Source organism: Astyanax mexicanus, chromosome 23 (genome assembly GCF_023375975.1).
Source record: "Astyanax mexicanus isolate ESR-SI-001 chromosome 23, AstMex3_surface, whole genome shotgun sequence".
NCBI lineage: Eukaryota > Metazoa > Chordata > Actinopteri > Characiformes > Acestrorhamphidae > Astyanax > Astyanax mexicanus.
In genome coordinates this window covers 1590001-1615885 of record NC_064430.1, presented here as the reverse complement: position 1 = coordinate 1615885, position 25885 = coordinate 1590001, and the positions used below count along the sequence as shown (strand labels likewise).

The following is a 25885-nucleotide window of genomic DNA, read 5'->3' as shown; positions in this document are numbered from 1 at the left end:
ATGGCTGGATTCAGTTCTGATTTTTAAGGGTTCTTTTTAAGAATAATGGACATAAAATTCTCACAGTTTCTTGACTGATGGTATCACATGCTGTGGATAAAATCCTCTTCAGGCCTGCCAACCTAATTTATTTTATACAGAGACCGAGGATGAATGAATGAATTAATGAATGAATGAATCTGCATTTAAGAAATAAAGTGTGAATGAATCTTTAGAAGTAGAGCCTGAATGTAGATCACATCAACATATTTACCTCACTGTGCAATCTAGAGTGAAAGTTTTATTGTCTAAGTGCACATTAACAAAGGAAATATAATGAATTGCTCTAATTAAATAGGTTGAATTAGGTATTTCTGTTTTTGGTGCATTTTTACATACTTTTAACTCCACTATATTATTGGAAACCTGTCTTTCCTTTAATCTGGTGGAGGGCTGAGCGGAGAATCTCCCGGCCCACGAGAGAGTCAAAGCCTGTGGAGCCTCGGTTGATATCAGTTTATCTTTTCTCATGGTGGAGTTGATTTTGTTTGGTGATTACTGTTGGAGGATGTTAGTGATGGGTGTCTAGATTTAAGTGTATTTAGTGATTTTTATATTTGGCTGAAGCAAATATTTGTCCCATGGATATGTGATCTGTTAACACATTTTTTCAGTAATTGCTTTGTTCTGATTGCTATTGTTTCGCCTAGTATGCATTGTTTTCGGTATAGAGGGATAGTGATCTTCTCAATATTAATAAAAGCATTACTGCACTTCAGATTTTTCTGTCCATATCCTACACACCTAACTAGAACCATCAATAGACAAGCAAATGGACTTTGCTCCAATTACAATTTCCTCAGTTTTATCAGATTAGGGTTTTTAACAGTGTTTCAGATCATCAATGAAAATAAATGTAGGACCTCATGTACAAGGACATCGTTTCTCACAGGAAGTAGATGTGTAAACCTGAACCCCTCTAACACCCCCCCTCACCCCAACCCAACCCTCCCTCCCTCCAGGCGCTCCCTGCTTTAATGAGGTTCTCTGTATTCGCCTCACAGCTGTTGCGCTGAACAAAGGCTGAAACCATGCACTTTGCTGCCATACTAGAGAGGGTTAAACCACTGAAACCGCTCTCTGGTCTGAACCAGGATCAGTGGCAGTGGACTTTTGATATACAGTACCAGTCAAAAGTTTGGAGTTTGGACACACCTTCTCACTTAGTGTTTTTCTTTTATTCTTACGTTGTAAGTGAATACTGAAGTCATGCAGACTATGAAGGAACACATAAGGAATTATGTAGTAACTTAAAAGTATTTACTTAAAATAGTCATCTAAGCAAGAGGTGCTACTTTAAAGAGTCTACAATATAAAACATATTCTGGTTAGTTTAACACTTTTTTTTTTGTTAACTAAATAATTCCATATGTTTTTTTTTCCCCATAGTTTGGATGACTTTATTATTTGTATACAATGCAAAAATAATGATCAGGGTATGTATCATCATGAAAAACCTGAAAAAGACATGAAATTTGAATATAGCAATTTCCAGGTCTGGATAAGTTTTGGAAAAATAAAAACACCCAGAAAGTTTTGGAAAAGTCATGGAAATTTGATCTACAAAACTTTGTTTTAGTTTATCGATGTAGAAAATCTAGTTTGAGCCAACAAATACGTCAACTTAGAGTTAATTCAGTAATTTATTATTATTATTATTATTATTATTATTATTATTATTATTATTATTATTATTATTATTATTATTATTATTGTGTGTCAGCATTTTTATCATATTCATTTTAGACCTACTGTAATCAATTTTAATTGATTTTCAGGTTTAATTGATTTTTGTTTTTTTTGTCCATGTCTGCACTGATATTTTAAAAATCGTATGGTCATGAAAATTTGTCTTGAAGGCCTGGAAAAGTCATGGAAAAATCATGGAAATCTATTGGTTAAAACGTGTATGAACCCTGAATAATAAAAAAAAAAAAACACATAATTTAATGTGCCCAAACTTGGCTGGTACTCTAGATTACGCCAACAGTGATCATAAATGTACAGAATAAATAGTATAATATATTAAGATACCTACAGGACGTCACAGTAATTGGAAGTAAAAGGAGAGTTACCAACACAACATAAATTGATTACTTCCTTTTACAGAAGAGGAGCTGCGTCTGTGGTTGAAGAACCTAAATGTAAAACCTCCACCCTTACCATTCTTACAGACGCTGCTCCCTTATCTCTGGAAGGTGGTGGATTTACAGTTAGTTATTTGTTGCCCCCACATGCGCTCTAAATGGCTGTAAACAATGGCTGTTAAATAAGATGTTGAAATGTTGGGTTTGCAAACAGCTCTGGAATTTTTGCTATTTATAGGTTTATGTTTGTTTGAGTAAAATGAACATTGTTGTTTTATTCTATAAACTACAGACAACATTTCTCCCAAATTACAAATAAAAATATTCTCATTTAGAGCATTTATTTACAGAAAATGAGAAATGTCTGAAATAACAAAAATGCAGAGCTTTCAGACCCTAAAATAATGCGAAGAAAACAACAAGTTCATATTCATAAAGTTTTAAGAGTTCAGAAATAATCAATATTTAGTGGAATAACCCTGGTGGTTTTTAATCAGTTTTTTTTTCATGCATCTTGGCATCATGTTCTCCTCCACCAGTCTTACACACTGCTTTTGGATAACTTTATGCTGCTTTACTCCTGGTGTAAAAATTCAAGCAGTTCAGTTTGGTGGTTTGGTGGCTTGTGATCATCCATCTTCCTCTTGATTATATTCCAGAGGTTTTTAAAAGAACTCATTTTTAAGTGGTCTCTTATTTTTTCCAAAGCTGTAGTTGGCTATTTTTATGATCAGTGCCCACCATTTGCTTTAAATACAGTACATTCATAAACCATTTAATATAAACTGACCAGAAATTCTAATACAAATGCGGAAAAAAAATCAAACTCATGAAAGTAAGTGTGGCTGAATAAAGAGAACTCATTAACTCAGAAGGAGGATGAAAAAAAATCCAGGGACAATAAATGATTGATATTGCCCATATTAGCTAAGTTTTTGGTGTGTGAATCTCTAGGTGTTGAGGTTTCAGTGCAGCTGTATGTCCTGTGTGAGTTCCTGCACCTCACGCTTTCTCACAGGTGAGTCGTCGCCTCTCTCTCTCTGATTGGCACATGATGGAGTCACACGCTTACATCAGTCACCTTCTGTAATAGAAATGGCTTTAATGGAGCTGTCAGCGCCACACCTGATAAGTTATGCATTACAAATATGCAGTAGCTCTGCTGTTGTGCCCCAATAATCTGGATTCACAGCTCTGATCTACAGTTCTGCCCATTAGCATCTGATTTAACTTCCATCACCTGAGAGAACTGATTACAGGGAGTGTGAAGAAGCTCCTGATCTGCTGAGATATTGGTGTGATTCCTGTAAATACCTGTAAATACTCCTGTAAATACTCTAAATAACACCTGATTATATAACATTTCCAGTGGCAGAAGCATTTTGTTGCAGAGGGTAAAAAAAAAACAATATTCTGCAGGTTTTACCTTATTCCTGGAGTCATGAAGTAGTAACATAATAAGTAGTAAGCATAATTGTGGAATAAATTTTAAGGAGTTTAGAGCGTCTATGTTTCAATACAATTATCCATATTTGACACCACATATTGATATTGGGTTGCAAACAAAAACAGTACAATATCAACACCTTTCTAAAATCATTCAAATTAAGCTTTATTCTTCAGGAAACACAAAAAAAAACAGAAACTGGAGAAAACTGGTACAGGAAGAGGTCTGGCTGACCCACATGGCAACAGCGCCTTCAACAAAGACCAGTTGTTATGGTTATTTACAAATAAGAAATAGTTTAAGAGGATAGATTATCATACAGTCAAGCAATAGAACCAATGAGAAGCCATGCTAATTAGTAATAACATTTAAAAAATTGTTAATTGAAAAGACAGAAAACGGTTATCAAGTGGTAGGCCATTTCTGTCAAAAGCACATTAATAAGACAAAAAAAACAGTACCACTTTAAAATAAGACCACCCTTATAAAGGGTTTTATAAAATAGATTATTAATCATTATTGATTAGGTTGTAAATGTCTTAAAAAACATTGATGAGCAGTTACAACACATCAATTAAAAATATAACATTGATTTGTTGTTTGCTTAGTCATTTATTTCAACTTAGGCATTTAATATATAGGAAATAGTTAAACATATTTACAGATATATTAATGTGACAGGTTTAATGCTGATTGATTGAAAACACAAAGTAAAATAATATCGAAAGATCTGAATAGAAAGTTTTTACTGTATAAATTAGTGTGCAATTAATATTTTGCAAATGTTCAGCCCACTGTTGCCATTTCTGCGGATGTGTTGTTTGTTATATATTTATTAATTGTTATTTATGAGTTTTAAAGTATTTGCAACCTAGTTGATAACCATTTAGAACCCCTTTTATAAACCATTCATAAACCCTTTATAAAGTTAGTTTTGTTTTAAAGTGGTACCAGAAAAACTGCAATGCAAAATTTATAGCCTTTAGCCGTGATTGATAAGAAGTTAGCTTTATATTATAGTAAAAATCTCATCGCCAATTTGGAATTTGTTCAATGAATGTGGTCTAGTCTAGGAAAGCTATAAAAATTTGATATTTTATTTTGTCTTAACAAAAAACTTTATTCATACTCTCCACATGAGTTTTTATTGCCCAAAAATGAATTAATGGTGATTATTTTAGGATTCATCATATATATATATATTGTGTCCCACTCTTTCTCATGCCACTACTCTTTCTACTGCCACTGGAAATGTTATATAATCAGGTGTTATTTAGAGTATTTACAGGAGTATTTACAGGTATTTACAGGAATCACACCAATATCTCAGCAGATCAGGAGCTTCTTCACACTCCCTGTAATCAGTTCTCTCAGGTGATGGAAGTTAAATCAGATGCTAATGGACAGAACTGTAGATCAGAGCTGTGAATCCAGATTATTGGGGCACAACAGCAGAGCTACTGCATATTTGTTATGCATAACTTATCATCAGGTGTGGCGCTGACAGCTCCATTAAAGCCATTTCTATTCCAGAAGGTGACTGATGTAAGCGTGTGACTCCATCATGTGCCAATCAGAGAGAGAGAGAGGCGACGACTCACCTGTGAGAAAGCGTGAGGTGCAGGAACTCACACAGGACGTCTCGCTGCACTGAAACCTCAACACCTAGGGATTCACACGCACCGCCAAGCCGCGAACTCGTACGATAAAACACCTTCTTTCCCGGAGAGGAGTGAGATAGGTGCCACCTCTTTATGCTAACGAGGTGTGACGAGGCATGATCACACTCCTCTGGAGGTCTTGCGGTTGTGCGTCACAGGAACAGCAGTTGTTCTCCTGTGAGGTGCTAACCTCCACACAGAGTGCTAACCGCCACACGCAGCAAGACAGGTAATCTTAGGGCTTTTTTACACCTGAAAATCCAAAAATTCAAACTATATTCATGTCTAAACCAAATATAATGTGTTTTTTTTTTTTTTACAGTGTATTGGGTCTGCACAATGTTGGAAAAATGTGACGTTGTGATATTTTGATATTTATGTGCCAGTCAGGGTACTGTAAGTTTGGACCTTAAATATAATAGTTTTTCATTTTTTGTTCTGTTTTTATGTTTCAGATTCTTAAAAGTAAATTATTATTAAAATGATTGCTTTTTAACTTCTTTTGATTTTCTCTTATTATTATTACTTTTATTTTGATTATTATTATTATTGATTTTATTTTTATTTTTACATACATTATTTTACATTTTTATATTCTTATTTTTATTGTATTATGTAAAAGTTAGTTTCATTTTTGTTGTATTATCTTATTCTCTTTTGATCTTAACTTGTTATCAATTAAACCATACTTTATTATAATCATTAATTTTATTTATTTCAATTTTATTCTAATTCTAATATTATTTTTTATCTATTTTTATATTTTATTTACTGTTATTTCTAAAAAAATAAATTTAGCTTTTATTTTCTCTGTCATGTCAATCCCCGTTTTTGTAAATGCTCGGCTACATTAAAAATGAGGGTTGCCCTCAATGTACATCCAAGTCAAAATAAAGGTTTACTGATTGATTGAAAAGTAGCACCTCTTGCTTAGATGACAGCTTTGCACCTGAAATTCAGGAATTCAGACTTTTTTTTAGTTAACAGCTGTGCTGAATTAACTCGTCAAGAGTTAATTACTTGAATTTCTTACCTCTTAATATTAGTTTGAGAGCATCAGTTGTAAAGTTGTGAAAAAGTAGAGTTGGTATACAATAGGGCTGCAACTAATGATTATTTTGGTAGTCGACTAATCTGACGATTAATTTTTCCGATTAGTCGATTAATCAATGATTATTTCTCTAAAAATGATAGAAACAGCAGAACATGAGATTTAAATGGCATTCAATTATCAGAATATTGTTTAAACGTGGAAAGTACTGATATTTAGGGATTTAATATGTAATCTGTTGTGTTTGGGCAAACTAAGTCTCTCTTTGCGCTTTTGTCCCCAGCACTGTGATGAGGTACTGTTACAAATTAACGATTATTCGACAATGAAATTTGTAGTCGACAAATTTAAATAATCGACATTGTTGATTATATTGACTAATCTTCGCAGCCCTAGTATACAGTGAATAGCTCTATTTGAGTAATGTTCTAATCCAGATTATGAGAAGCAGGAAAAACCCAACTCAAAGTCAAGAAAAGCATTAGATATGAAGGTCATTCAATCTGAATCATTTAAAAAAATTCAAGACTTTGAAAATATCTTCGAGTGCAGTCGCAAAGACCATCAAAAATGTTATGATGGAATTGGCACTCATCAGGAATGCCCTCAGAAAGAAAGAGCAAGAGTTACATTTTTTGGCATCTGTGTTAATAAAGATTCTATTAATTGGTGTCAGTTTTACAGATTTTAACATTTTTTTATTTAATTATAGCTCGACAGGATGTTCTGTAGGGGTAGGACAATATTTAGGCATACTGTATCAATTTGTTCATATTATATAATCTCGATCAAATCATATTGACAGAGGGAAGAGTCAGAATTGGGAGAAATTAACGTCTTTTCTCACATAGCATGGTATGATGAATGCATGATATGTAGGACATTTTAAAATAATAAAAAGGACTGTCTAAACTTATACTTGTACTTGGACTGGTACTGTATATCACCCTTACTTTTTTATATACCATATTTGCACTACTGTTATATATAGGGGTGTCACGATTCTCTAAATCCTCGATTCGATTTCATTTTCGATTTGAGGGTCACGATTCGATTCGATTCTCGATTTTCTTGTTTTTTTTTCTTGTTATTATTTTATGCCTCATAAAATTTAAATAATATATTTATTATTATTATTATTATTATTATTATTATTATAAATATTATAAATATTATTATTATTATTTATTAAGATATATATGGTAATGCCATCTAGTGACTTTTTTTGGTAGCAACAGTGTGCACTATTAAAACAAGCAGTTTATCAGAGCTGTGTGTGGATGGCTGGTGAAACTGCTCACTTACATGAAGCTGCAGTTCTTCATCCAACCACTAGTCGGAGCTGCAGCAGCAGCACAAGCCCAGCCACGGGCTACAGAGCTCAGCCAGTCCGTTTTTACTGTTTCTGTAAACAAATAAAGGTTTTAACCCCACTAACCGGATAATACAGCTCACTACAGTTCATCTTTCAGCCCAAGCAGCTAACAGCAGCAGGTTAGAACAGCCGACACGGAGGCACTGCTCGGATTACATTATAAACAGGTCAGTTAGCGCGCTGCTAACCTCAGGATGTTTATAACTACGGAGTTTAGTGGACACACCACGGCCGCCAGGTAAGTCTTTTAAAGGCTACTGAAGACTATTAAAGGCTATTAGAGGTTATTGAAAGCATTATTGGGGGGCAGAAATCAGTACAGGCTGGTTAGATAAGTGATGTGGTGAAACTGCGACTAGCGCTGTCACAGTGATGTTTATTAACGTCATTAAAACAGATTTTGTCAGGTATTGTCTTATAAATATTTACACATAACTTATATCTCTCCTGAAAAGCTTTTATTTTAGTCAGAAACACGCTTGTGTTTACTTTATCTGAGAGAAAGATGTTTTTTTAATTCAATGGAAAGCAACAGGTGTAGTCAATTATAAGATTTTTAATCCACCTCACTGTGATCTATAGTCAGTGTTCTCAAGTCACACTGACACACGCATTTCAGCGAGTTCACACGCTCTCACCTGCGCGCACCCACCCCTCCGTCAGATACAGATACAAAACCTGCGCGCCCAACCCCCGCCCCCCCTCCCCCGTTGGACAGATAAAAAACAGTGATCACACTCCCGCCGACACTCAAAACTTGAGAGCCCTGTCTATATTTCTATAAATCCGTTTTCAGTTTCTCCTCCGTGGTTGAAAGGCAGCTGTCTCTCACACAGCAGAACTGAGGGCGGGGCTGCGCTCATGCAGCGGCTCTCTATATAAATGAATAGGATGCGCTGTGTTGCTGCCGCGCCATTTGCGTAGCGCGCTGCGCTATTTGCGTAGCGCGCTGCGCTATTTGCGTAGCGCGCGCGGGAGGGATCGTCGATCCTCTTTTTGACTTCGATACTCGAGACCATGACCTCATTTCGATTCGATTTCGATAAAATATCGAGATCGTGACACCCCTAGTTATATACTATTTATACTGTCATTCCATCTCAATCACCATCAATTTTGCACTATTGTCTTCCGTCTTACGTATGTTTATTGTGTGTTCTTGTTGTATTGTACATATAGTGTCTCCCACTCTTTTATATATGTATATATATATATATATTTCTTTTTTACTTATATTTATATATCTATTTCTCCCCCACACCACTGCACCTTGTTTTTGTCTCATGTATGTCTATTTGTGTCCCTGCTGTATTGTACACATAGTGTCTCCCATTCTCCTTTATTATATCTATTATCTGTACTTGCTGTAAAATTGGGAAGGAGAGTAACGTAATTTCAATTCTCTGTATGTCCTGTACATATGCAGTACTGACAATACAACTACTTGACTTGACTTACTTATAGAACATTAGTCAACAAGCAGATGGCCATGTCTTTGTAAATGAAAGCTAAGTGTTTTTAACACAACCCACCAAACCCCCCCTCGACAGCCAACTATTAAACTGTAACCCTTTAAAGGCCTCAATAATGATGGACCGCTTTGAGCGCTTTAAACATCTATGAATATGTAATGAGCCTTGGCCTCAGTTTGGCCCGAGTCATGCATGGTAATGTTTTACTCCATGCTAAAGAGACTACTGGCCATAAAATTGACCTTGTTTGTGATTCAGCTGATTTAAAACAAGGGAAACATTATCCGTCAGCCTTTACTTCTCCAAATGAAGCTCCTTCTCCTCTGAACAAAACCCCAATTAGCTCTATGCAGTGTGTGTTTACATCACTAAGAGTCGTTAGCTATTAGGAGCTAAAAGCACTTCCTAACCCCTGCAGGTTGTGAATATTCCTAACCATGAGTTACAGAGGTTAGTGTTAGGAATCGCCCTTAAAACAGCCATATTTCACCTCACTGATCATCCCTCTGCCCGACACTCTACCCCTCCTCCCCTCTTCACCGGCAAATGCCTCTCCTTTGTTTTCCATGGTGAAGTTAACAGTGAGCATTTCACAGGTTAGCCCATAGCACGTTTTGTCACCACAGCTTTTTGCATTTTATGCATTTTTAAAAATATGTTTTAAGCTGTATACAGTACAAGAGAAAAGATTGAACACTCCTCTTCTCATTCAATGGGTTATTTTTCTTTTTATACTTTTATACATTGTAAATTTAATATTAACTCTATACAGGCTATCAATATTATCACTATTGAAAAATAGTGCAAGAAGTGTGCAAAAAAGTAAAATGAACATTGTTGTTTTATTTAAAAAAAAAAAACTACGGACATTTCTCCCAAATTCCAAATAAAAATAAATATTGTCATTTAGAGCATTTATTTTTAGCAGAAAATGAGAAATGGCTGAAATAACAATACCAAAAAAAAAGATGCAGAACTTTCAGGCCTCAAATAATGCAAATAAAAAAAGAGAAAATTCATAAAGTTTATAGAAGCCCATAGCATATTTTGTCACCAATTTTATAACACAGTTCATCCCTAGGGACTATATTTATCATAGCAATACAGCTTTACCTTTATTACTCTGCTTAAACATTTGGTAGAACATATATGAGTCACTTAATCTTATTAAACAAGGTGTTAAACTTCATTAATAATTCAATCTGATTGTGCAACTACTGCCAATCAGCATAAAAACTGTATCACCTAGTATGGCTTTCTATGTGGACTGTTTTGAAGGAAATTTCAATGGAACTCTATGTTATACATATTTTAAATTCAGTTGTAATATGTGCATTATACATTTAATTATTATTATTTACTTACAGTCAATTTTTAAAATGTTTTAATTTGATCATTCTGTCTTCTTTCCAAGTTTTAATAGAAGTGAATATTTTATGCCTGAGGTCTTTAAAAAGGGAAAAAAATATATATTAGAATTGCCCTAAACCAACACAAAATTACGACACAAAAACATATTTTGCTTTTATTTAATAACACTTTGACTAAACTGTTAAGGAGTCAATGTAACAAACACTTTGAGAAGAATATGTTTTATATTTTACATTCTTCAAAGTAGCACCTCTTGCTTAGATGACAGCTTCACTTTTAACTTAGCATTTTCTCAGTCTTTTAGTTAACAGCTGTGCCTCGTCAAGAGTTCTAGACTCTTAATGTAAAGTTTGAGAGCATCAGTTAAAGTAAAGCGGGTTACAGGTATACAGTGAATAGTGAATATTTGAGTAATGATCTAATCCAGATTATGCAAAGAACTACTCAACTAAATAAAGAAAAAATGAAGGTTAGTCAATCAAAAAAGAGGAATTTCAAGAACTTTAAAATTTTGGTTTGTTTAACTCATTTAAAAAAAATAAAAATAAATTACTACATGATTCCTTATGTGTGCCGTCATAGTCTGGATTAGGGGTGGGCGATATGGATCTAAAATAATATCACGATATTTCAGGGTATTTTTGCAATAACGATATAATTGGTGATATAGGAAAACAAAAAAATAATTAATTAATTTCAGGAATATAGTATAAGAGTATAACAGAATAATAATAATGTGGCAAAATAAATAATATAGCATAAAATAATATAATGCAGCAAATAATATTGCAGAATATTTAGTGCATGCATATAAACTGCAAACTAAAACAATTATACAATAAATACACCTAAAGCTTCACAGTAAATAATAGACTACTTTTAAGACAGAACAGCCCTGTTATCACGATATGGATTTTTAATATCACAATATTTCTGTGTCACGATATATTGTATACGATATAATATTGCCCACCCCTAGTCTGGATCATATTATTATTGAACTATTATTTTTGCTGAATCATCACAGGTTCGTGTCTACTGTTGTCATGCCAGGCTCCCAGTGGAAGCTATTTTTTCATGAATACGTAATGTAATCTGGTGAAATGATGCCGCCCGATGCTGCCGGCTGACCCGTTCCTCTGCCCGTCTCGGTGACCACATTCCAGCTGCATTCTGAATGGGAAATCTCATTGCCGGGGGAACGGGGCGAGGCTGAGCCTCTGGGGTCTCATTTCCTCCGTCTCCCCATGAGCTTCTCTCATGGCCCCTGGCGCCCACCGGCCGTCCACCCAGACCTTTACATGACAGCTGGTCAGTGTGGTCAGTAGCCTAGAGTTAATTAGATACTGAGCGCTGGGCTGGGCTGGGGTGCTGTGGGCTCGGCTGGTCTCAGCAGTGAATAGGTACTTCAATAATTAGCTCTTTGATGGTTGCTTAGATGTGGACGCTTTGTAGAAAGCTAATTTAGAGTGGAAATCCAATTTACCTTCTTCTTTAAGGAGGATTCTGCATTTTGTCAATTTTTTATTTCAAAGACATAAGAAAATAAAACAAAAGAGAATTGAGAAATTGAAAGAAACAAATTACTTTTAATATTCTTCTACAATGACCATCCAAACAATCTTTGTCTTCCAAACAATGTTTGTATTGTATGTTTTAGCCTGTGTCATTGGGCGCAATAGTATTGCCAACAAATATGGAACAAATATCGTGCTATATCACCTACACCTAATTATCACATCACAGGGTACTACTTTTTTTTTACTGTTTTTAGCAAAAGAAAAATTCACACTGTTCTCATTTCCCATTATATATCTACTACAGACAGATTATATCTGTACAGTATCATTTATTTTACTTTAATCCTGGATACATGGAGATATTTGGAGTGCGTTATTATTAGCATCATGACATTCTGGACCAGTTAGAGGTGCAGTAATAAAATTTCATTTTCATTTTGCGGAAGTAGTATATTCTTGATTTATTTTAAATATATGTTTTTTTTTTTTTTAAAACAGTGTTTTGTCAGATCGTCAAGAGTATTGTTATCATAAAAATACCATGAAATGCAGACTTTGATCTATATCTAGTTATTTTTAACTTCTATTATTTTTGTACTTAACCTCTGCTATTATTTGCACTTCAATATTGTAAGTCGCTTTGGACAAAAGCGTCTGCCAAATGTAATGTAATGTAATGTAATGTAATCTATCTCTCTCTCTCTCTCTCTCTCTCTCTCTCTGTAATTTTGTTTATTTATTTTACAGAGAAAACATGACATTTTGACATTGCAAATGTGTAAAAAAACTGCAGATTTCTGAGACTGATTAACTGTTGTTAAAATCTTTCAAAATGTAACTCTTGCTCTTTCTTTCTGCGGGCAGTCCTGATGAGTGCCAATTTCATCATAACGTTTTTGATGGTCTTTGCAACTGCACTTGAGGATACTTTCAAAGTCTTAAACTGGATTGACCTTCATTCCTTAGTCATTTTTTCTTTACTGCTTGCTAGGGGTGGGCAATATTATACCACCCCTAGTGCTTGCCGTAATATGGAACCGCTTTAGATTCATAATGTCCTGGTATGATCTTCGTCCCTCGCTCTGATCCTGCTCATTTCTTCTTTTCTTAATCTTTTTCTCCCCCCAACTCCTCCAGTTTAACCCCCTGCTCGGGTGCAGCAGGCCCGACCTGAGCCTGTTATTCTCTCCATTCTAACAGGGCAGATTTGGACGAGTTGCCCGTCTGCCCAGTGCCAGGACCGGCCTCTTTCCCAGGCTGCCCAGTCCTTCAGACTGCTCACAGCACAGCCAGCCTCATAACTCATCCCTGTCTGGATCCTGTGGGCTCTGAATGGGCTGAACTGGGCACAGTCTGAGCCTCCCTTTGTGTACTTCTGTTAAAGAGCGAGACAGAGGGCAACTGCTGTTGTTGGTCGTGACCATGAACCGGCTTCCCTGTGTTCCCACACGACGCCTGTCAACCCCGCCAACGCGGCAAAACCACTCGATTACACAACTTTTTATACATATTAGTGCTGTCAGTGTTAATATGGTAATAATAAACACAACTCATCTGGACATTTTAACAAATTGAGCATATTTTGGTCCCAATATCTTTCTTTAATTCACTCTTTTTACAGAGCCTGGTCAAAGATTAAATGTTTTTAGCTGTTTTTAGCTTTGTTTTTGTGGTTTTCGAGTTCTCTTGCTCTTCCTTTCCTGCGACAGTCCTGATGAGTGCCAGTTCCATCGTTCTAAAGTTTTTGATAGTATTTGCGATGACTGAAATCCTGAAGTTCACGTCTTTTTCAGATTGACTGACCTTAATTTATTCCTAAAATATTTTATTCTTTATTTAGTTGAGTAGTTGTTTCTTCTCATAATCTGGATTCGAACATTACTCAAATATTCACTATTCACTGTTTACCTGTAACTCTACCTTTTCGCTACTTTACTTTAACTGATGCTCTCAAACACTTTATTAAGAGACAAGAAATTCAAGTAATTAACTCTTGATAAGTTCAGCACAGCTGTTAACTGAAAGCCTGAATTCCAGGAGACTCTACTTCATAAAGCTGACTCAGAAAATCCAGCAAATCTGATCTAAACAAGAAGTACTACTTTGAAGAATGTAAAATATAAAACAAATCCTGGTTTGTTTAAGAGTTTTTTTTTGTTTGCTATATAATTTTTTACAATTTTTCTACAACGTAAAACATTTAAAAAAAAATGAAAGAACTAATTTAAACCCACCTCAGAAAAAGAAAACAATATGTAGTCAGTGCTCAGCTTATTACATCCCTCAGAACAAAGAACAATAGAAGCTTTTTTTTTCTTTAAAATACCTTTATAATGGTTTCAAATGGGCTAATCTTCTGGAGAATTTTATAACAAACCGATCCACAAACCAAGCTTGCTATGAAAAGCATTCTGTCTATTCTATCACACAATAAATCGCCACTGTTTACTGCATATATACCTTTATTTGCAGCAGGCGATCGTAGTTACTGAAACAGCTGACCACACTTTACTATAATTCTATTCAATTTAAACAAATGCCGTCAGTGATGCCCATTGTGGAAGACCTGAAACCTGCTATTGTGTAATACGTGGTGGAGATAGGAACCTGTGTTGTGTCTGTTTGGCAGGAAATTGTGCTGGTGGTGTTCTTTGGAGTGGAGTATGTGGTGAGGCTGTGGTCAGCAGGATGCCGCAGCAAATACGTGGGAATTCTGGGAAGACTTCGCTTCGCTAGGAAGCCCATCTCTATTATTGGTAAGATCGTGGTTGTTGAGTTTACACCGTCCTGTTTTAAAAGTGTCATAAACTCTCGATAACCCTCTTAAAGTTTTACGTTTTATTAGCTATTATTATTGAGGATGTGTATAGAATATTCGGCAAACAAAATCATTTAAGCTGAAAATGCAAAATAAGCGAAAAGAAATATATATTTTGAACAGTGACTCACAGATTTTTTTAAATAGTCATATTGTGATTTCTAGGTGTGTTTTCCCTTTTCCGTGATATTAAAGATGTCCAGTGTTCAACAAATAATGTTTTAAGCAAGATATATATTTATGAGAAATATATTTGGGCTATTACCTTAAAAATCATTAATAATCAGTTATAACACATACCTAAAAATAACAGCAATAGAGATGGCTGTGGGTTCACTATTTGGCAAACAACAAGTCATTGTTGCCCTTCCTATGTATGTGTTATAACTGATTATTAATGATTTTTAAGGCATTTACAACCTAATTAGTAACCATTAATAAACTAATTGTAAACCATTTATAAACCCTTTATAAAGGTAGTCTTATTTTAAAGTGGTACAAATTTTTTGTTCGGTTTCTGTTTTGACCAATAATTATCATATTGTTGCATCCCTTATTCTCAAAAGTCTCTTTTATTTTAGTGCATATGTTTTATTTTAGTGTAAATGCCTAATTTTAGTGCATATCTAATTATTAACAAGTTTTAGCCTTGGTTTGTGAAAAGGTCTGTCCGATGTTCAATATTCTTCTTCCAGACAAATTATACATTTTGTTTGACTGTGGGTTTGATCAAAAACTAATTTTGCTGCATCACTAGTTTGTATTTATTAATTTTAGTTTTAGTTGACAATTAAAATTTTTTTGACTTCGGACAAAAATACAATTTTGTTCAGTTTGCGTTTTAGTTTCAACCTGTTAAAAACTGTGTTCTTTATTAAATATTCCACCTTCAGACAAAAAAAAAAAGAAACATTTTTCAGTTTTGGTTTTGACCAAAAACATTTTATTTTCTGTTCATCCCTAATTTTAATTTTTATTAATAATTATAAGTCTTGACCTGTTAAAAAACTGTGCTCGGTATTCATTTTGCTGTGTCCCAAGTTAGTATTAGTCTTTAGTTTTAGTCTTAAGCGTCTTAACTCGGCTTGTTTTTTTTTTTTTTTTTTTTTTTGACCTAAAATAAAAAAAGCTAAAAGTAAAATTCTGTTCAATTTTGTTTTTGTCCAAAATCTTTTATTTTAGTGCATCCCTAATTATTATTAGACCGTTTTAGTCTCATTATTCAAAAGCTACTGTTATTATAATACTACAAAACTTCATTCCCATAAACCCTTTCTTTGCCTACAGACCTAATAGTGGTGGTGGCCTCAGTCATTGTTCTCTCAGTGGGCTCTAATGGGCAGGTCTTCGCTACCTCTGCTGTCAGGTAATCCAGTTTCGTTTACCAAGACAACATTTCATAATCATTTTAAATAATAAATAATACATTTTATTTAAAGGCGCCTTTCAGGACTCTCAAGGTCACCGTACATAATACAATGAAAACAAAGCAGAAAACATATACAAACATCATTAAAACAACAGTAAAAATAGGGAAGCAATTTAAAAATATCATAAAATGAGGGAGCAGACTAAAGATTGTATGCTATCCTAAACAGGTGCGTTTTGAGGCGTGATTTGAAAATGTGGAGAGAGTCAATATTACGGATGTCTGATGGGAGAGAGTTCCAAAGACGGGGGGCAGACCGGCTGAAAGCTCTTAACCCCATGGTGGTCAATCGGGCTGGGAAAACAGTGAGACTAACAGATGAGGAAGATCTGAGAGTGCGACTAGGTCTGTTTATGTGAAGGAGGTTGGTGAGATATGGAGGGGCGAGATGATGGATAGCCTTAAATGTGAGAAGTATAAGTTTATAGTCAATACGGGATTTAACTGGGAGCCAGTGGAGCTGCTGTAAAACGGGACTGATGTGGTGAAAGGATGGGGTTCTAGAGATGACACGGGCAGCAGCATTCTGCACCAGTTGTAGCTTATGAAGGGACTTGAGGGGGAGACCAAACAGAAGAGAATTACAATAGTCCAGGCGGGAAGTGACCAGAGAGTGAACCAAAATGGAAGTATTGTCCGAAGTGAGAGAGGAACGGAGGCGGTTTATATGACGAAGATAAAAGTATGCCGACCGAGTGATGTTATAGTGATTTTACATACTGCTGTCCAGTGGCTTTAGGAACAGCAGTGTAGGAACAGCTTCTTTATAAATGTCTGGTACTAATGTAGTACATATGTTGTTGTTTTGGCCCAGAGGAATCCGCTTCCTGCAGATTCTGCGAATGCTGCATGTGGATCGGCAGGGAGGAACATGGCGGCTGCTGGGCTCAGTGGTCTTCATTCACAGACAGGTAAAGATTTCTTTAATCAATTAACAATTTATGTTCTTTACTACTCACACAGTGAGATTATAACTTTGAGAGTTATGCAATAGTGCCTTTTAGATTACTTTGAGTTGAATATCAATTGGTTTGGAATATTAGGCACATCTACCTATACTACTCTTTGCACCCTGATGTTCATCGCTATCTTACACCACATCAACAGTCTATTTTCACACCTTCCAACTATATCGTTTAAATAGCAGCAGAGCTTCTGAATATATCTACACTGATGGGCGTGGTGTTCTGGAAATGAGGTGTGTTCAGGTACATTTCTGGAGTTTTGCTTGTTTATCTTGGTAACAGAAAACACAGGAGCTCCACTGACTGAATACAACCTAGACAGACGTCAACAGTCAGACGTTCATCGCTATCTCTGTAACACAATAAACAGAATAGTAAATAAAATAACATTGCTGTTCCCGTAAATGAGCTGCTGGAGCTCCTTCACAGCGTCAACCAGCAGCTCAGTTTCCTCTGCTGAGAAGAGTTTGTTGAACACGTCCAGGTAGCTGCACCGTTACAATAGCAATCCACCAAAGACAGAGCTCACCTGGTTCTACTCTTAAAGAGAATGATGAGCAAGAGACACTCTGATTGGTTTATTTCACGTTACACCCAAAACACACACCCATAATTAATTTAGTTGAATTAGTACATGCCTTTTGCGAGTTTTGAGCCGAGCAAGGTGTACTTTACCTGCCGTTAGGATAGCAAAGACCCACTGAAACGCCCTAAATCAAGCTGCACAGTGAGCAGTTGATGGCTCGCCTAAAGATAGCTAAAATAGGCTATAAATTACTGCACAATATACTATACATATTTAAATGTTTTTATAATGAATATATTCTTCCAGGAGCTGATCACCACTCTTTATATTGGATTCTTGGCGCTGATCTTCGCCTCCTATTTTGTCTACCTGGCAGAGAAAGACGCAGTAGACGGCGATGGAGTCACAGAGTTTGGCAGCTATGCTGATGCTCTGTGGTGGGGAGTGGTAAACACCTTTTTAGAGTTTAAAAGTGGAGTTTGATGAGAGGAAATTCATATTCTGAAGCTTTTGGGTGAACCAACAGAGATTATGTAGAGCTGAGATACATTGATTCATCATACAAATATGCTATGTTCCTTTCCTCGTTTTAGGTAACGGTAACCACGATTGGTTATGGAGATAAAGTGCCACAGACCTGGATAGGGAAGACCATTGGCTCCTGTTTCTCTGTCTTCGCCATTTCCTTTTTTGCTCTTCCTGCTGTAAGTCATACACCAAATCCTATTTTATATTTTAAATACTTTACAATAATGAAAACTAGCATTTATTTATTAATGTATTTATTTATGTATTGACTTTTAGGGTATCCTGGGTTCAGGCTTTGCCCTGAAAGTACAGCAGAAACAGAGACAGAAGCACTTCAACAGACAGATCCCTGCAGCCGCTTGTCTTATACAGGTTAGTCTTAACTGATTTAATTTCTCTTAAAATACAGATGTTTTCTAATTTCCCTTTATATTATTCATCTGTTTTAGACATCCTGGAGGTGCTTTGCCATCGAGAACCCAGACTCTTCCACTTATAAGATGTTTGTACGAAGAAAACCCATGACGGCTCACCCCTCGGCGTCGAGTCCTAAGGCAAAGAAAACTGTATGTATGATGGATTTATTTCACCCTATGAGAAATATAAGGAAACATTAACTAACAACATGATTTTATCACGGTGCATCATCAGTCTTTTACTTTGTGTCGTGACCAAAAGTGTAGAAAAGCATGAAGTCCTATTCCACTGGCATTAATTCTCTACATTTTCCTACATAGTAAATGAATAGTAAAGTGATCTATCAGATTATGAAGGAACACATAAGGAATCATGTAGTAACTTAAAAACAGTGTTAAACAAACCAAAATACTCAGTGAAGAAGCATTTAGAAGCTCTTATCTGGGAGCTGTTTGTTAACTTTTAGCGCTTTCTGAGGCTGGTAACTCTGATTAACTTATCCTGTACAACAGAGGAAACTCTAGCTCTTCTATTATTTCCTGGGGCGGTCCTGATGAGTGCCAGTTTCATCATTATAATGTGTTTGATGGTCTTTGCTGTGACTGCACTTAAGGATACTTTTAAAGTTCCTAAAATTCTAAAACCAACTCTACCTCTTCACTACTTTACTTTAACTGATGCTCTCAAACACTTTATTAAGAGACAAGAAATTCAAGTAATTAACTCTTGATGAGTTCAGCACAGCTGTTAACTGAAAGCCTGAATTCCAGGTGACCCTACTGGATTTTCTCAGTCAGTTTTATGAGGTAGAGATGAGTAAAACTAAATAAATCTAAATAAGAGATGCTACTTTAAAATTTCTGAAATATAACAAATATTCTGGTTTATTGAACACTTTTTTGTTTACTAAACATTTTTTCTTCATAGTTTGGATGATTTTAGTATTAATCTAAAAATGAAGAACATTTTAAAGCAATTAAAAAACAATTAATTTAAGGTACTGTATGTGCCAGCATTTGATGCAACTGAATTCAATCATTAGAAGATGTGTCCACAAACATTTAGACATATATTGTACGTTAACGTCTATATTACAGGATTGGAAAATTTTTTATTTATTTATTTGTTTGTTTTTTTTAAGGTGAAAATGAGGAGAAAGGTAAAAACCAGCGAGAAAGATAATGGGCCGTCGAGTCCCACTATCCCTACCATCACGTACGACTTTGATGAAGGGAGAGACCCCAGTCAGGACACAGTGTACAGTACTGATATGTCAGGTACTATTATCAGTATGTGATTAAATTGATATGTTCTTTTATATTTACCATCATTATAAAATTTTATGCTCTTATACTCTCCTGAAATTTTATTTAAAGTTCTATAGATGGAAAAACCTTCCTTTTTCCTTAATTTTTCTTCTAGCTGCTCAGAATTCTGATAAATCATGATTTTCTCCGTACTGTACTCGCCCTTTAAATCACTCTGTGGGTTTGTACTGATTTCTGTACGCTGATGATTTGCTGATTTCTCTCCTGCTGATTTTATCTGGTGACAGGAGCAGCTGCCCTGAGAAGACTGGGTGAGCTGCTGTTAGTGTGTATTGCTGCATGCCTCTGCACAGTAAATCACCCCTGTTCCTAATCAAGGTTTTGTGAGCTTTTTCTGTTATATATGTTGAACATATATGCATGTTTCTTCCTGTTACTTTGTGTTTTTTCTGTCTGTGTTCATTTGGCAGCGTTGTAAATTACATAAAGCATAATATATAACCTGAATTACTCCTTTCCCTAATAGACCGGCAGCAGTCCTGGACCTCTATAACCTCCTTCCAGTTCTCCCCTCCTCCAGGTAACCTGATATTAGCTATTAGCTCTGCTTAACCCCGGCCTAAAGAGCACCACAGTAACAGTTCAGACCGACAGAGAGAGGAAATACTTAATTGTGGCACTTTCCTGTTGCTTCTGAGTGCATGTCTGTAGGGTGCCCTTTATGCCCTTTCAGTAATATGTAGTATATGGGAAGTATATAGTAGCAAAGGGGATTATAAGTGGTAGTATAGATAATATTGAGTAAGAAAAGTATCAGGTTTTCCGGTAGCATTGGATAATATAGAGAGTATATGATATTATAGGGTAAAATAGGGAGTATGGAGGAGAATAGGGTAGTATAATACTGTATAGGAAGTATAGAGACATATAGGGTTAGGGTAGTATATGGAGTATAGGATAATAAAGGGAAAAATAAAGAGTATAGAGTAGAGTAGGGTTGTCTAATATTGTATAGGGTAGTATGATACTGTATTGGGTAGTATAGGAATGTATAGGGTAAAATAAGGTAGTATAATATTGTATAGGGAATGTGAGTAGTATAGATAGCACAGGGTATAATAGAGTAGTATAGGGAGTAAAGGGTATTCTAGGGTAGTACAGGAAGTATAGGATAGTATAGAATAGTATAGGGTAGTATATTATTGTATAGGGAAATATAGTAATGTATAGGCAGTATAGAATAGTATAATATTGCATAGGGTAGTGTAATATTGTATTGGATAATATAGGAATGTATAGTGTAAAATAGGGTAGTATAATATTGTATAGGGAAGTATCAACTAGTATAGATGGTACAGGGTATTCTAGGGTAGTATAGGATAGTATTGGGTAGTGTAATAATGCATAGTGAAGTATAGGAACGTGTAGCAGAATATAGAGTAGTATAATATTGAATAGGAAAGATTAGGAGATTATCAAGTAGTGTAGGGTAAAATAGAGCAGTATAATAGTGTATAGGGCGTACAGGGTAGCATAGGAATGTATAGGGTGAAATAGGGTAGTATAATATTGTATAAGGAAGTATCAACTAGTATAGATAGTACAGGGTATTCCAGGGTAGTATAGAATAGTATAGGGTAGTGTAATAATGTATAGGAACATATAGCAGAATATAGCGTAGTATAATATTGTATAGGAAAGTATAGGAGAGTATCTAATAGTAAAGGGGAAAATAGAGCAGTATAGTATTGTATAGGGAGGTATTGGATAGTATAGAGTAGTATAATATTGCTTAGGGAGTACAGGGTATTATAGAAGAGTATATTTTATATATATATATATATATATATATATATATATATATATATATATATATATATATATATATATATATATATATATATATATATTATAGAAGCGATGCTGTACAGTTATAGATTTTTAAATGTATAGGGGTGCCTGCCCTATAGATTTCTATCATAATGTGATAGCCTGTATTTTACATTGTGAGTAATGGCACAGTTTCAAGCTCATTCTCATTGTTAAACTTGCACCCATTCCATATATTTATGTTTTCAGCTTTAGCCACACCCCCTCTATAATGTACAGGGTCTAGGTCTTGCAGTTATTGCCCGTTTCTTTGACCCTGACCTTAAAACTGCCAGCCCGAGACAATCCCTGAGTGTGTTTGTGTTTGTAGTGAAGAAGAGTCCAGGGATTTTGGAGATCCAATCCCATCCCCCCCTGCAGAGAAACAGCAGTTTTGCAGATGATCTGGAGCTGGAGGCCGAGAGGGACAGTATTCTCCTGCCTGTCACTCATGTGTCACAGTGAGTAAAACACAGTAACACACTTCTACACATTACTAAACCACAGACATTTCTCCCAAATTCCAAATAAAAATATTGTCATTTAGAGCATTTAGAAAATGAGAAATGACCTGAAATGACAAAAAGAAAGTTCAGAAACCCTGGTTTTTAATCAGTTTTCATGCATCTTGGCATCATGTTCTCCTCCACCAGTCTTACACACTGCTTTTGGATAACTTTATGCTGCTTTACTCCTGGTGCAAATATTCAAGCAGTTTAGTTTAGTTTGATGGCTTGTGATCATCCATCTTCCTCTTGATTAAATTCCAGAGGTTTTCAATTTGGTAAAATCAAAGAAACTCTTCATTTTTAAGTGGCCCCTTATTTTTTTTCCTAAAGCTATATGTGTACATGCAAAATTTCAGAGTAAAAAAACATTAGTATTTGGTGATTTTGTTAGTAATCTGACATATAATTATGTTAATATTTGTCCAGAAACTCAACATTTTAACATAATAATCCATTTCGTAATATACAATAAATAGCATTTTGGTGATTTTTCTTAATTGATCATACTGTCCATTAAGACATATTAACCATTTACTGTATATCTTAAAGACTTAAATGGCACATATTCTAGATAATCTCCTTTCTATACATTCTAAAATTGAGCAATGCCAAAGAAGCATCTTAAATAAAGAAAAAACTCCTCGTAACATTAAGGTTGTATTTAGGAACATTTTGTTCTACTTATTTTAAGCGAACCAAATTGTGTTTAAAGCTTATACAGGTTAAATTAAAGGGTTATCATCTGCTATTAGTACCTGATTATCAGCAGTTTGTACCTCATTATACCTGAAACCTTCTGAATGGCCTTTAGTACTCTGCTAATGTGTCCGATCACCTGACGAGTAAAGCAATTACCGTACATTCGCCTCACATTCTCTTCACATTCAGCCTACCTTTTACACAAATCAACCCTAACATTATGACCACCTTCTTGTTTCTGAACCATTTATCCTTTTTTTGAGGTCCATGAACATATAGGACGCTTTGTAGTTCTATATTTAAAAACTGCAGTCCTGTATCTGCTTTTCTGCATGGCATGGTGTTCATGTGTGTTATGCTGGTACTGATGTGCAGACTTCGTCTGAGGGAGGAATCTGTACCGACTGTTCATGGCAGGTCAGTAGGTGAGGGAAATGTAAGAACTTTCAAATAACAAGTTTTGTGCTTCTGTAACAATTACCGCACATTCTTCTCACATTCTCGTCACATTCAGCCCAACTCATGGCTGCCAAAACATCATAGCTTCAGTTTTTTTGTAATTGTTTTATTATGATATATTTTACACAGATCATTCCCAACATTATGACCACCTTCTTGTTTCTGAACCATTTATCCTTTTTTTGAGGTCCATGAACATATGGGACACTTTGTAGTTCTAAATTTAAAGACTGTAGTCCAGTATCTGTTTCTCTGCATTGCATGGTGTTCATGTGTTATGCTGGTACTGATGTGCAGACTTCGTCTGAGGGAGGAATCTGTACCAACTGTCCATGGCAAGTCAGTAGGTAAGGGAAATGTAAGAACTTTCAAAAACTGAGTTTTGTGCTTCTTTAACAGTTAAGCACGAACTAGCCAATGCCAGTTGACATTAGTGAACACTTACGTGGGGTAACACACCAAGCTTATTTGCATAAAAGTGATCAAAACCGATACATGACTACAATCCTAATTACTATAGAACTACAAAGTGTTATATATACGATCAGTGGAGCTGAAAAAACAAAGGAAAATGGGTGTAGAAACAAGGATAAAAGTGATCTTGATAGCATAAAAATTACAATAATTTCATTTTAAACATGAGACAGATTAGCGCTGTCCACAGCCCTGAGGTTCCCACGGACAGACCTCCTAACTCCTAGGCGTGGATTGCCTGCAAGCGGCCTATTAGCACTATCTCTGCGCCCCATTAGCAGTGTAGCATGTGGAACAGGCCAGGGTCCACGCTCTGCTGGATGTTTGTTTTCCACAAGCAGAGGCTGTATACCGTATACTATACCTCCCACAGAGACGAGGGCGGAGTTGTACAGCAGGGGGTGTTGTTTATAGAATAGCAATATAGAGCAATATATAGTAAATATCAGTATATTTAAAACTGTTTAAAGGAGACACATTATAAAAACTCAATTTTTGCGTGGTTTTATTTCTACTTGGGTCTCAGCTGCCTCTATAAACACTCAAAGCATTAACAACTCCATTTATTCGCTTTCTGTGAGTTAGTTTAAATAGTTTGTCAGAAATCGTTTGCTTCTATGCTTCTGATTGGATGCTCCTCCCTCGTTGTGACATCACAATAAGGAAACCTGCGTTGAACCACTCTAGCTTCACCCCTCCCCCGTCAACCCTCACCAGAGACTAGGTCAATTGAAAAAACATTGTTTAGGTCAGACAGTACACCGCATGATTAGCCAGCAGACTTCATCTGAGGGAGGGATCTGTACCTACCCAAGTCAGCAGATGAGGGAGATTTTTGTGCTTGTATCACAGTTAAGCATGATCTAGCTTGTCAGTTAGAACAAAATAACACTAATGTGTGGTAAACGTTTGGCATAAACATGGGGCGTGGCCAGCACACAGCTTTTTTGCATAATACAGGGTTCGTATGGTCATGAAAAACCTGGAAAAGTCATAACATTTAAAAATGGCAATTTCCAGGACTGGTCAAGTTTTGGAAAAATAAAAATACCCAGGAAGTTTTGGAAAAGTCATGAAAATTTGGTCTACAAATCTTTTGTGTTTCCGTTTATCGATGTAGAAAATCTATTTTGAGCTAAAAAAAAATGTTAGCTCACAGCAGTAATATAAACCTACACACAATGGAGCTCTCAGTATCTCAGGACGCACATTTAATTATTTATCATTAGGATTGTGTGTCAGATTCATTTTAGGCCTACTATAATCAATTTCGATTATAGTTTTAGTTGATTTTTTATTTCTTTTTTTTTTATTTCATAAAATCATGAAAATTTGCATTGAAGGCATGGACAAGTCATGAAAAAAAATCATGGAAATTTATTAGTTGAAAAAAGTGTATAAACCCTAATAAAAGTGTCGGAGCCCTTAAACGGCTCGTTCTGGAAGGGAATAAAACTGGTAAGAACAGAGCTGGTGGGATCTTTATCTTGTTGTGAGAGTGATTGTGTGTAAAGAACTTCATGAGCATATTTTGTATAGAACACAGACCTATTTTCTTATTGTAACTTGTGTTAAAAGAGGTATAATATGTACACTTTAATACACAATATTAAAAATGAAATAAGAGTGAAAGGGGATAAAAATAAAGTATGCAGAGAAACAGATACAGGACTACAGTCTGTAATTATTGATATTAAAAATTACTGTTAATGGGTGTAGAAACAAGGAAGAACTAATTATGTTATGTTTAGTCACTGTTTATATGTTCTGTATTATGTGTGTTAGGAAGATACTAATACTATACTAATAAGTGTATGAAGATACAGGAGTGAGGATGTGGCCTCTTTTGACATGACTGATCCTTAAGTTTTGTCTGGGATTGCATGTTTAATCCAGTAGAG

At 35.4% G+C, this 25885-nt stretch overlaps 1 protein-coding gene across 2 annotated transcripts in view; it reads left to right on the top strand.

Moving 5' to 3' along the window:
- kcnq1.1 (potassium voltage-gated channel, KQT-like subfamily, member 1.1) overlaps positions 1-25885 on the top strand; it is an 87717-nt gene that overhangs the window by 18595 nt on the left and 43237 nt on the right. Inside the window, exons 3-13 of one of the 2 annotated variants that reach the window (XM_022665269.2) lie at positions 14653-14779; positions 16129-16207; positions 17085-17181; positions 18068-18208; positions 18355-18465; positions 18566-18661; positions 18739-18855; positions 19848-19983; positions 20262-20285; positions 20501-20554; positions 22175-22304. In XM_022665269.2, the coding sequence (XP_022520990.1) occupies positions 14653-14779; positions 16129-16207; positions 17085-17181; positions 18068-18208; positions 18355-18465; positions 18566-18661; positions 18739-18855; positions 19848-19983; positions 20262-20285; positions 20501-20554; positions 22175-22304 (1112 nt within the window). The remainder of the gene's footprint in view (positions 1-14652; positions 14780-16128; positions 16208-17084; positions 17182-18067; positions 18209-18354; positions 18466-18565; positions 18662-18738; positions 18856-19847; positions 19984-20261; positions 20286-20500; positions 20555-22174; positions 22305-25885) is intronic. The other variant, XM_022665270.2, reaches the window with a different exon arrangement.